This window comes from Portunus trituberculatus, chromosome 14, assembly GCF_017591435.1.
Source record: "Portunus trituberculatus isolate SZX2019 chromosome 14, ASM1759143v1, whole genome shotgun sequence".
NCBI classification, from domain to species: Eukaryota; Metazoa; Arthropoda; class Malacostraca; order Decapoda; family Portunidae; genus Portunus; species Portunus trituberculatus.
Window position 1 is genome coordinate 19,628,061 of NC_059268.1, and position 13,620 is coordinate 19,641,680.

A 13,620-nucleotide genomic window follows, 5' to 3' on the forward strand; every position below is an offset into this window, starting at 1 on the left:
CAACAGAGCATATTTACATTTTTATTATAAGATATACCCTACTGTTCAGCTTAACCTAGATATGATAAATACCATAAATAACAGATATGGTATTAGTTTAGCCATCACATTAACACAATAGAGGAGATAGGAATACTCTTCCTTTTATTATCCCAAGTGAGAAATAATACATTTGTTTGGAATGTGATGGAAAAACCTTCCTGCTGAAGGACTCCCAAAGTTGCTCGTGTACACGTCTCTCCTGATATATGGCGAGGCTATCCTTAATAAGTAAGACAGCAAAAGAAAAGGGAAAATAATAAGCTTGTTGGTTTGGTAGCCATGACTAAATACTGCTCAAAATAGTCGGTCTCGAGAGAATTCATTATAACCTACCAACTTGAATTAAATCTTGTAATCACATGCTCCCTTCTAGTGGAGAGAGAGAGAGAGAGAGAGAGAGAGAGAGAGAGAGAGAGAGAGAGAGAGAGAGAGAGAGAGAAAGCAGTCATCATTGAAACACGACAAAACCATTTCTCTCCTAAATCTTAGTAATAACAAGTGTTCATTTTTGTAATAAATTATTGTAATAACAATATTGGGTTACTGGTTATCCAATAGCTATTTTTCTTGCATTGTCGTGAATCTATATCATTGATACTTATGTTCCAAACAAGCGATAATCAAGAATATTTATTTTTTGTAACAAATATGTTCAAGTTTTTATCTTCAAAATAAAATCAAATTATTTTACTTAGAACAGTAGAACCTTTCATTAGTGAAGGGAAGGGTGAACAATGAATATGAATTTTTTTTTTTTAAGATTTTTCAGATTTGTAAGATAAAAGATAAAAGTAAAGATTTGGATTCATCAATTTGTTTAAAGTCAAAATATCCATTCAATAACTACCTATTGCATCAAAACTTTTGATTTATCAATTTATTGGTTAATGGCAGATAAATTCACTGCTAGTTATCGTTTACTGGATATCATGATAATTTTTTTAGTCATCATGCCCAGCTATGGTAATAGGGAACTCCATGGAAAGTGAACAGTGCAATGTAGAGTTTGCATTGTTCTGAATATGGCTTATGAAACAAAATCATATTTGATAAGACAATAAAAGTCAGGCCATGAGGAAATGAGTTAGTATATCATAAAGTTATTTAATAACTGATATCCTTCAAATAATAAACCTGTTTACTGACAGGTAATTTAGAAAATGCAAAATGTGTTGAACATAATTTTATCAGATGCTTAGGCAATTAGCAAACCTAAAAGGCTATTCTTGAAGATATAGTTGTCATCAATCAGTATGGCTGATGCAACACATTTTACCAGCAACTTCCTGTTACATATCCATGCGTTTCCATAGAACCTAACACAACATTACTGATGTTATCATTTGTAAATGGAAGTTCCATGATCACATTTCATTCTTAGGATCCTCATGGTGGCAGCCTATTAAGCAGTAAAGATATAGAAGAAAACAGGATTTAATGAATCTATTCAAAACTGTCAATTCTGAGTAATGTGTCAAAACATATCAATATCAAGACAACTTATCAATATAAAGAGAATCTTTTCTATTTTACAGCTCGCCTTGCATGTTGTACAAAAATAGACAATACTATAAATTCTTTTCACTGATCTTTTCCAGCCTGGAACATCACTAGATCTATTGCAGAGCTGCCTGCCTTGCTCATAAAACCTATGATTTTATGGATCTGCAGCACAACACCAACTTTCATGCTGATGTAATGATATACAAGGTTTTTAAAGGTACAGTTTGTCTGAAGTTATGGTGCCATCCTCTCCATTATAAATATTCATGTTATTCTCATTTCTTCTAAAGTTATAAAAAATTAATTGATCTTCCTACTAGAATTTGAGGCAGTCTGTTATGACCTATCATCTTTGCTGAGTTTACACCAAGCAAGACCTTTACCACACAATATATGTGATTAAGGGATGAAATCATTACCTACATAGTAATTCATCAAAATCTGTCCCATTATATCATCTTTAGAAATCCACATATCATTATTATCATACATATTCTGCAGGCACACATATTTAAATGCTGCTGCTAAGAAGCCTGATCAGAAGTGGGAAGTACTCTGTGAAGTCAGAATGTAAGCAGCAATAAGTGGTAAGTATGAGATGTATGAATCTGTTTCCTAAGGAGTGGCTACAGTGATATGACTCGTTGTTATTCTCTTTTCCAAGTGACTAGGATGGTAGTGAAAGCCGCATTATACTAAATAGCAATGAGATGGTTGACTGAATGCCATCCTGAAAAGCCACCTCCTCTTCCTAATAGAACAATGTCAAAATATAGATAAAAATTGAATGGTGAAACCTACTGAAAAACAAGGAAAGGTTTTAGTGGCACTAAATCAGAGCACAATAATACGTGAGTAGTAGCGTCACAATATCTTTTGCTTGAGGATTCGGATGTTTTTGAAGAATATTAGCACAGCAATCATGATTAACTTGATTTGTCGCCCTGCACGAGTAAGACGAATCAAAGACAGTAGTTGAAGCTAAGTTTCATGAAGTAGGAGTTGGTGGGCTGTAGCAGCAAGCCATGCAGCATGAAAGGAACACAGTTCTCACCTTAAAAAAGAATGAGTAGATGCAGCATCAAGTAAAAAATAAATAAATAAAAGTAGAGATTACAAGTGAGAGTATGAACTACTTGACAACTATGCATCTGCAATTATTTTACTAGTCTTGTGAAGATAGTACAATAGTGTGATATTCCTCCTCCTACAAGCTTGCCACTACAGGTGATCACCCATCCAACTCTTCCTCAATGTGATATGGCTTTGGCTAATGCCTCTGACTAGTTGTACACAAAGACAAATCCTGCCAATCACAGTATCTGGGTATAATTCAATATCCATAAACTGTTCCATTTGCCAGTACTTGTGGCTTCTAACCTGAATATGATAATCTTAGCTACAACAGCACTGTCACAAAACAGGCAAGTTCCATAAAAAAAAAAAATAAATAAATAAATAAAAAAAATAAAAAAATAAAAAAATAAATAAATAATAATAATAATAAATAAATGAAAATAAATAAATAAAAATAATAAAAATAAAATTAAAAAATAAGTAAAAAAAAAAAAATATATATATAATAATAATAATAATAAAAATAATAAATAAATGAAACCAGATCTTGTCCCAAGAGTACCTCCTCAAAGTTCCTCTTCATCTCCAACACCCTAAAGATACTGTATAGTTGTCCCACTGTGGCACACCATCATGTGACCACTATCTGAATCCTCCAGATAATCTTGTCCGTTGCTACACCACCACACCTTTCACATTAGAGCATTTTAAGCACTGTAACATTGACACATACACTGGGATCTCTCTCCATTCCAATAGCACTTCACTTCAGCCATGTAAGTAGTGCCACTAAATGCAGGGATTTTTTTTTTTTTTTTTTTATCATGTCATCACTGTAGCATCACATTGCTTAGCCATGTTCTAATCACTGGTACAAACTTTGATGAAGTATACTGCATATCAATTATTATGCTTTGCATTTTCTCACAAAACTTATAACAAGTTTTGTCATATCATCTTTCTTACAAATCAATTAAATTTTGCAGTAAACAATCAACACTAATTTAGAATAGACTTCATGCTTATTCAACATTAACTGTTCTTCTCCCACAACAATGTCAATTTCTTATAGCATCGAAGCTGTTAATAATGTCCATCACACAAATGTAATTATGCAATAAATCTAATTTACTCATTAAAAAAAAAATAAAAAAAAAAAAAATAAAAATCAAATGATCAAGGAAATGAAAGATTCTCATGAATCTTAACAGCCACACATTTCCTGGTGAATGGACAGTTACAAAGAACTAAAAGTTGAGGTACAAAATTTCCTGAATAAATTGCACTGGTCAATTCCTTGGATGAATATCTATATAACAGGAGAGACCTGTACTAAGTACTTGCATGATTTACACCATGATTTGGTCATTTCTTCAATTTAAGCCATCACAATAAGTTTAGTGTTGCCAAAGTATCAAACTGTTCATTTAAGAAGTGTGAACAGGACATTCTCTTGAACCTTCTCATTCTTATGTGTCAATTTTACCTAGATTCATTTCTATCTATAAAACAAAGTATACAAAAAACAATCACACCTTCACTGCTAACGTGATAATGCACTAGTTAACGTTTGCCATTATTGTAATTGATGGCTCGCATTGGTGCCTTAAAATTAGCAGCTGCTTGTTGCTGGATCTGGTATGCCATAGGGTGAATCTTAAAGCCATAAAGCCGTGGTACAAACTGATTAGCAGGTCTCTTGGGTCTGTATTCAGGATGGACCATGAAGAGCATATGGGGGAAACCTGTACCAAAGTAGGCCCCATCAATGTGGTGGTGGCGGGAGGACTTAGGAGTGTACACGTCACAACACTTAGGGCAGTACAACTTCACCATGGCTTCTCCAGGTACATCACTTAGTCCAATTGGTAACATTGGCTGAAAGATAGATATTTCATCAGTTGTATTATTATTGGTGCAATATGTTTGGGATTAAATCAGATAACCACGTTTGGGTGAAGTAAATAATAAATGATGGTAACCTCACTAACTTGTAATGAAAAGTGCAGTATTCCCTATTTGATGTACAAATACAGTGGAGTCTGATTCTTCTAGAAAAGATTGTTGATCACAAGTTACCTTATATTCCATATTCATTCCAAGGTGAAGCTATGCTAGAGACCTCAATCTTGCTTTCTCAATATGCCCATACCATCTATCTATTTCCTTTTACCTATTCCATCAATCCACACTTCAGTCCACTCACATAGGTGCTGATATTACATCTCTTATGTATATACAAGAATTTGTTGTTTTCCTCCCTTACATCTTGTCACTTGACTTGCTTTTCTCAGATAACTTGTTTCCACAGGACACAATCTCAACTGCTGTCCTATGATTGAAGTTTTTCATTCATATGTCAATGTCAGCATAATACATTCATCCTTTACACCAGTGGTTCCCAACCTGTGGTACGTGTGCCACTAGTAGTATGTGAAGGCCTTCCATGTGGTACATGAGTACTTTCGGAATCATGTGTGATTTTTAGTTAGATTAAATCAATTAATTTGTCAGAAGAAAATTATTATTGCCTCGCACAAGATAATCTGGCATCAATCAGCTGGTGGAGAAGAAACAGATGCATCCCTCGCATTAAAATGTGTTGTGTTTCTGGTTGTTAATTTATTTGTGTGTTTTACTTGTGAATAAATTGATATTTGCTGGAATTGAAATTGTCTGGAACTAGGTGGTACACAGGGACTGTATGGGACCTTCAAGTGGTACTCGCTCAGGAAAAGGTTGGGAACCACTGCTTTACACAAATAAACATATTTCTCCTTTTGCTAACATTTGTAAGTGATTCTATAAAATGCCTGGCTATCATGCTCCTCTCCCGTATCACTTCATCCGTTTTACTCTGTGTACATAATATTGTCTCCATACACATTAATGACTTATTTCCTCTTCCATTATTGCCTTAAACCTGTTGATCATAATTAGGTGCAATAATAAAATTTAGCATGAAAAAAAATCACTGATAATAACCTTACTGGTAATAACTGATAACTGGCCATAAATCATTGTCCAATAATGAATAAATCAATAAATCTCATATTTTAACACTTGATGACAATATTCATATTGCTATTGAAAAATTCAATAAATCCAAACCTTTATTTTTATCTCTATTTTAGAAAATTTGGAAAACATCAAATTCAATATTCATCTTGTCTCTTATCTAATGAAAAATATTGTTTTAAACAGGAGACTGTCTTTCCATAAAGCTAGAGATTCAACTCACCTGATTTTCACAGTAGACTCTTGGACAGTGGCCAAAATCACCTGCTTGATATTTTTCAATCATCTGTGCAATGCCACGATTTGTGAGGATGTATCGAGCATGGATGAGGCCATACAACATCTCTGCTGCCTGCTCTATAAGGTCACTCTGGTGTGGTATTTCTTCTTCCTCATCTGCTGACAAACCACATACTATTGCAAGGGAAACTCAATAGCTCATACAAATACAAAAAAAAAATTATAAACTGACTGACAAATGTGTTTAACACCTCCGCTGTGGAAATCTTCTCCAGTTTTCATATTCTGCTGAATGCATTTTTTTTTTTTAAGTGGGATGGTCACCAGCCAAGGGCAACAAGGACAGCAATAAAAGTCCCATTGACATACCAATCAATCAACAGTATAACCACCAGTTATGACTTTTCATCACTAGGTGACTGGTTCACACCATTAACTTAGGCCAATCCAGTTTTCCATAAAGATAACCAGTATTCTGTTTCATTTTAGACATAAGTGTGTACTGGACCATTAATCTTTCTTTTTTCTGGTCAAATGTTATGATATATATGTTTGGTCCTTATATGTACTGATGTTCATTTCATCAGTCAAGTCAAAAATTACATACACAAAACTAGGCATCTCTTAACATCCTCCCTCCCTTGCACTGGTGGATCAGAAAATAACCACAAAACTTTTCATAGACAAATCTTGTACAATAAAACATTGAAAATTTCAGAGTTTATAGCAGACTAAGTACCTGGCTCTAGATCCAGGATCATGTCCAATGCCTGGCGGTAGTGTGGCACCTGCTCATTGAGGCCAGTCAGGTTGAATTTGTCTTGTATATAGTCTTCATCCACCTGAAGCAAACATCACCACATATGATAGCTGAATAATAGACATTGAGTTTTAAACAGAAAGAACACACACATGCACAAACACATACACATTATCTCTAAAAATGTGTGATAATGGATAATAAATGAAGTAAGCATGTTAAGTGACAATTGGCAACTGATTTTATAAATACATTATTACATTTTTTTCAGGTTGTGAGCAATTATGTATGTTTGGAACTGTACATTAAATACAATTCTTCAGCTCAATAGAGTTGCACCTCTAATGACACCATCTGTGTGGAAAATTAACTAAAATAACTCATATGCACATAATTGATGAATATTACTATTTGCAGGGAAACTTAGATATTGAGGATTTCAACTTACCTCACAGAAAAATTCATTTCCCCTGAGGCCACAGAACCAGGCAATCCATGACACTTCCTCTGAACTGCTCATCTTGCTGCAATAAAAAAAATACCGTCATTATACAATGCATTACATCGCTCCTGTAATGTCATGAATATTATATCCTCACTAACTTCCCAGTGAGTGTACTGATATTTAGTAGTTTTCAATCTATATGTATTGCTTAGCTGTCTGTAGCAGCCATACTACCAGTGCAATGTGTAAAGGAGATGAAATGTCAAGGTAAGTAAGCTATACATTTTGCAGATGGACAAAAATCAGCTCGAGATATGAGTTTAATTCGTTCCGTGAAGGGGCTCACATCTCAAATTTTTTTTCCCCATTGAAATGCCATTAATCTGTTCCAGCCTCCCCAAAAAAACACTTCTATTTTCTTTTTTTACGTGTTTTCAGGTACAAAAAGGTATTTATAAATAATAATTATTGTATAGAAACATAATAAAACATAACAAAAGATAATATAGATGGATAAACTACTATTATAAAGTATATTTATCTGGGAAGGTGCATTCCATGGGACATTACTCTACTGCATCCCCACCCTCACTTGGGACTGTCAATCAGCTGGAGTGTACAAATATAGCCACCCACAGAAAACTGGCTGCCCTAATAATCACAGAAAAGCTCGTTGGCTATCCTGTAAACATTATTCATTGAACAAATGAAGTTTAAGTAGGAGAGAGAGAGAGAGAGAGAGAGAGAGAGAGAGAGAGAGAGAGAGAGAGAGAGAGAGAGAGAGAGAGAGAGAGAGAGAGAGAGAGAGAGAGATATGGGAGGTGGGGTTAGAGCTCAAAACCGCCACTGCAAAGCCGCAGGTTTGTTTACCTTATTCTCCCATCTCAATGATAAGTGTCGGTGAAGTAGGTAGGCGGAGATGGAAGATATTTGTTTGGCCTTTTCAATGACATACACATGCATACTTTATCAATGCATAAATAATATACATAAAAAAAAGACAAAGTTTATTTAATGTTCTTACCTTGGAGAGAGACATTTTTGGCTTATGGTGGTGAATGGAGGGAGGGATGGAGGGATGGAGGGTGGGAGGGATGCAGGCACCATTCACACAAACATTTAACTTTAATTAAAACTACACTTACTTAATAAAAGGTAAGTAAATGATATGAAAATGATGAAATAACAATCACATACATGAGATCTGCGGGAAACACGATGATACTCGCTCTATTGAGGCTGGACCAATGCCCCAAGCCATCGACCTGCAGCAACATCCCCAAGCGTGACTTGTATCTCAAAATTTTACTTTGCTTGTATCTCAAATAAAAAAAAAAAAAACTAAATCGTAGCTCGTATCTCAAGGTGTGTAATTCACCTCGGTAGGCTACTGGTCACCCAGCCAGTCTTCCCCATTACAGAGCGAGCTCAGAGCTCATAAACCAATCTTCGGGTAGGACTGAGACCACATCAACACACAATACACACCGGGAAAGCGAGGCCACAACCCCTCGAGTTACATCCCGTACCTATTTTTACTGCTAAGTGAACAGGGGCCACACATTAAAAGGCCTGCCCATTTGCCTCGCTGCTTACTGGGACTCGAACCCTCTCGATTGTGAGTCGAGAGTACTAACCACTACACTCCACGGTGTGTGTGTGTGTGTGTGTACTGTGGACCCTTGGACTTCGAACAAAAACTGAGATAAATCTAACCCTCGGAGGTCGAACAAAATTCAGACTTCGAAAAACCTGAAGGTGGCTGAATCAGGGTGATGCTACCATCGTTGTTTGGAGATAAACATCAATTCCCTGTTTGTTTTGGTTCCATATTGTCACCTTCCTCTTATTACCCGCTGGGAGTCAGGACATTTGACCAGTTTTTCATTTGACCAAAGCCACTTAACCAGGTGGTTGAGTAATACATTGGTGCCTCACAATAACAGACACTTTGGGGGTGAGGGGTTGTCTATTATCGCGAATTGTCCACTACTGAGAGCAGTTTGTCTATGAGATGCTTAAACATCCCCTTTCCCTTTTTTGGTAATTTATTCTCTTTTAGCAATGCAAAACAATCTTTTTATAATCTAGCCCATCTTATTCTACACTCAATGTTCAAATAAGAGTTCATTATTGTTTAAGAAGTTACACTACTAAGAATAAACAAATTAATTAAAGATATAGCTTCACATCTGTTGTAATGACCAATTCCCATGTGGTTCAATGGCATCTTTAACAAGCACTTAATGATTGCCTAAAGGACATTGGGGAGATGACAAAGGAGTGAGGAAGACAAGGGATCATCAGAGTTAGAGTAGTCTAACTCCACACTATTGCCACCTCTCCATAGATCAAGAGTTTGGCTTTTTTATATAAAACTGCTCCACCTCCTTACCTTCTGTCTGTCTTTCTCTCTCTCCCTCAGTTTTCTACATAAATTAATGCATTTCTGAAATTACTTCCAAAGTCCTTCCAACTTTTGTTCCACATTGCCGTTGAGATAAAAATTAAGGCGTGTTCTCTATAGAAAAGTGTCCCTCATTATAAATGTGGCATCTTAGCAGGGAAGTATGACATTATTGACCGCCAGGCCCGATAGTTCACAGGCTTGCACCTTATGCTGCAAACTCGCCATATGGCCACCCTCATAGCCAATCTAAGGCAGTAATCTGGAACGTGAACAAGTACTTCTTGAAGGGAGAGAGAGAGAGAGAGAGAGAGAGAGAGAGAGAGAGAGAGAGAGAGAGAGAGAGAGAGAGAGAGAGAGAGAGAGAGAGAGAGAGAGAGCAATCAGGCAACTGTGTTGTTTACATTACTTTTGCAACCTAATTGCAAGAAGAAAGTCTAGTCCACTTCATACTAAATTACCCTCAGTCAAAAGAAGAAAGATATCAAATTGTAGATCTCCAAATACCAGTAAATGAAGAAAAAATCAAGTGATTCAAGGGTTTTTGTGTTTATTGTCTGCACTTTAGTCAGCCATGGCACTCACTCTCTAACTCTCTCTCTCTCTCTCCCAGTGTGGATGTTTCATTATTCTCGCTTGCCCAACATCATTCAAACAGAAATGCACAACTAGCATTTCACTTTGGCAGGCCATGGGTCCAACCAGCCTAGATCCACAAACCACCGAGAATGTCAATCCGGGGACCCCACAGGCAAGTAGTCGCCACTCTCCACTTTATTACAACTTTTTGTAAATCATAGACACACAAAATGAGTTACAGTGCTATCCAGTATGCCTTTTTTTGGCTTTTTATCGTGTCTTATGTGTATTCATCCACGCAGCCACTCAAGAACTCGTGAAGGGAAAAAAAAAAAAATTATAAGTCCCCCAAAATTGGTTAGTGTCTGACCAGTGACCAATCCATTATTGAGCGAAATCCCTTATCATGAGGCATCACTGTATTTCATTCAAGTACACTGATCTCGTAACTAACAAAAATATTTTTCAAGTAATGTAGTGACAAGGTGTAACAGACATGAAATAAAGAATCCACATAGGACTAACTGACAATGCTATTGGTAGTGCTGCCACCACCATCTACGTGTGCCATGAATCTTGCTACCAAAAGATAAATATTGATTTTACATAATTCAATCCTTATTTACTTAGGAAAAAAATCTGGGGTTTTGGAACAGATTAAAATGGTTTACATTGTTTCTAATGGCGAAAACCATTTCAGATTTTGAATAATTGGCCATCAAATAGCCTTCTGGAACGGACATCGAACAGCCTTCTGAAACTAATTATGTTTGAAGTTCGATTGTACCCTATGCACACCACACCTATATGCTTAGGTAGTATTCTTACTGCGCTATATGTCTGTGAAATATTTAGTCCATGAAAGCTTAATATTCACCCAAGAAAGGGTTCTGAAATCCAAACAGACTGACAAAATCCAAGTTCAGCTACTGCCTAGTTTCTGTCCACCTCTTTCCCCTCTGATATGTGTTCATCAAAGCTGGGCGCAACTTTAATTTTTTCAGGTGCTACTTTGACTTAATGACTTTGATGCCACATCTGGGTGCAACCATAATCTTATTTTTGGCCTCACCCGTGCGACTTGTGACTGCAACTTTTTTTTTCCCAGTGTGACTTTGCTAAATTACAAAGTAAACTTTAGTGCAATAGCAGAAACTTGTTTCTACAACACATTTATATTTTTTTTCATTTCTTTAGTTAAAACACACCCTAAACTAATAACGACAGGTCATCCTCCTCCTTAATCATATTCTCCAGCTGTGGCAATCTTATCCAGAAAAAAGTCATCTTTGTTCTTGTTTAAAGCCAAGGAAAATTGGCAGTGCAACTTTGCTTAGTCCTATTCAAAATGTTTGTGACTTTGAAATTCATGGTGCGGCAAAGTCACAATTTAATGCTGAAAGCTCAGCTTTGGGACTAATACATGTAAGTACTATTCCATTGATCCTTAGCAATCTATTGTGGACCCAAAATGCTAGATTAGGTTATATTACATTAGGGTTAAGTTAGATTAAAGATTAGGTTTAGTTTGTTTAAATTTAACTTTAACTACTGTCAAAATTAAATTTATTTTCCAACTTAGCCAAATTTGGCCTCTTAGACATTCTTTGAATTATAAATTTGGCTTTACTAACAGATTTCCAAGCTTGTTGGTCGTAAGATGGATGTAGTGGTGAAAGGGTGAAAGGCCACATTCTGCAGCTTTATCTACATAAAGAGGTTAACTTATGGAATAGCTTGGCAGATTTGTTTAGAGATGATGTTGGGTAAAGAGCTGTTCCTTCTGGTGATCTATTGCCATGTAAATACTTGTATTCCTACAGTCTTATAAAACGTTCACTTGACATCCCTTTATAGGATAAAAACATACTAAATCATATTGTGAATCTTGCCAATTATATAAACAAACGGAGGAACACAAAACGATCTCTTATACATACAACCTAGGCTGGCCACCACTCCTCAAAACACGCCTTTATAAATAGCTACTGTGCTCCCAATTCATAGATCCCTCCTCATATCTCAGAAGACAGCACGTTGTAAAAAAACGTCACAGTTACACTAAGGGCTCTGGTGCTTGCTTTGGAGACTAAACATGAGGCAATGGCCTTAATATAACATAAGCAAGGCCATTTGCAACCCGCCTTCATATGTCCTTTACACACTGCACTGTTTCTCAACTTCATATTTTTAGCCCAGCTGGAAAACTTGAGAGCACGCATACTAAATACGCTGCACTTTTGACCCAGAAATACGTCGGTGGAGAAGGAAAACTCAGTCAGTGAAAATACCTACCGCTTCCTTTGGTGAGGCGAGGAAGGTGGCGCCGCTGGTGCCCTCTCTTGGCGGCCGCTGCGACTCACCATTGCCGCCGAGGGGGTCCCGAGGAAGACAGGCGAGGCTGTCTCGCCGCTCACCCCTTCCACTTGTTTCATCTCCTATAGAAAAAAATAGTAACCGTAAAAAAATATCGGAGATGGAAATAAAGAACAGAAGAAAGTAAGAAAATGGAGCGTCCCATGAATAGAGACTTACGGGAAATATCGAGTCCGCGCCGCTCACATGCTGCACTTCTCTACTTCTTGTATTACTTCTCCTTAGCCACGAACGAGTCCTCAGTCGTTTCTACAAAATCAGCAGAGCAATAGCAATGGTAGCCAGCTTGTCGGAATCCATCTTGATCTTACGAATACTTTTGCCTGCAGTTTCGGGTGGCAGGAGCCTGCAGCCGAGAAAAAAAAAAAAAAAATGTCCCGAGTAAACCAGACTATAACTCAGCGTAGCCTAAATTAACTAGCCATTTTAGACTTTACTCTTTAGGGAAGGGTTTCACCGGGGTTCCCCACTATTGTCACATTTCCATAGATCACAGGCTTGCCTTCTTCTTTTTATTTATTAATTTATTTTTCAACCCCGCTCCACTTCCTTACCCGCTATCTATCTTTTTTTTTTTTCCTCTTTCAGTTTCTACATATATTATTGTATTTCCGAAATAATTCCAACGCTTGTTCCACATCACCATTGAGATAAAAATCAATGCGTGTTTTCTATATAAAAGTTTTCCCTTTTCCTAATAGTCTAAATGTGGCATATGAGCGGTGGAGCGCGACCTTGCCCATATGTCTATAGACCTGACCTAACTCGCCAGTTAGTCTTGACCTGCCCTCACATGCGCAGTCTCATTATGGACCGTTCTCCTGATGCAAGCTTGCCATATGGCTATCTTGACAGCCAATCTAAGGCAATTAGATCGTACCAGTTCACCAGTCAGATTCTAGAGAGAGAGAGAGAGAGAGAGAGAGAGAGAGAGAGAAAGAAATAAGTAGACAGATATAATGAAGCTGAGAAGCAGATATAAGAACATGAAAAAAACAAAACTGCCTCCTTCCCCGAAAAAAAAAAAAAAAACTCAGGCCTGCAGGTGGCACTCATTATACAAAATATGTGTACCATAGTCTACTTCCATATTTCGTCTTCCATATCCCCATTCCATTACTTGTTCTACCTCCCTAGGCAGCCTTATTACTAATATATATATATATATATATA

The 13,620-nt window shown here is 36.8% G+C and overlaps 1 protein-coding gene across 2 annotated transcripts; it reads right to left on the reverse strand.

The window, feature by feature from the left end:
• Nucleotides 1-8: 8 nt before the first annotated feature.
• LOC123503858 (casein kinase II subunit beta) lies at nucleotides 9-12,509 on the reverse strand. 2 transcript variants are annotated; one of them, XM_045253976.1, is made up of 5 exons: nucleotides 12,367-12,509; nucleotides 7,089-7,164; nucleotides 6,620-6,722; nucleotides 5,864-6,036; nucleotides 9-4,500 (listed from the first exon to the last, which is right to left on the reverse strand). In XM_045253976.1, exons 1-5 carry the CDS (start codon nucleotides 12,504-12,506, stop codon nucleotides 4,186-4,188), a joined length of 807 nt encoding a protein of 268 aa, XP_045109911.1. In that variant the 5' UTR covers nucleotides 12,507-12,509; the 3' UTR covers nucleotides 9-4,185. The 2 variants fall into 2 exon arrangements, with proteins under 2 accessions (XP_045109911.1, XP_045109910.1); XM_045253975.1 differs by having other exon boundaries at nucleotides 5,864-6,039.
• Nucleotides 12,510-13,620: the final 1,111 nt, after the last annotated feature.

What these genes read in the sequence shown, in the direction of transcription:
- LOC123503858 (XM_045253975.1), bottom strand. Translation starts at nt 12,506, where the DNA reads ATGAAACAAGTGGAAGGGGTGAGCGGCGAGACAGCCTCGCCTGTCTTC. An exon ending in GAAATGAATTTTTCTGTGAG is followed by an intron (nt 6,723 to 7,088) that starts GTAAGTTGAAAT and finishes TGTTTGCTTCAG; the next exon opens with GTGGATGAAGACTATATACA. An exon ending in GAGTCTACTGTGAAAATCAG is followed by an intron (nt 4,501 to 5,863) that starts GTGAGTTGAATC and finishes TCTATCTTTCAG; the next exon opens with CCAATGTTACCAATTGGACT.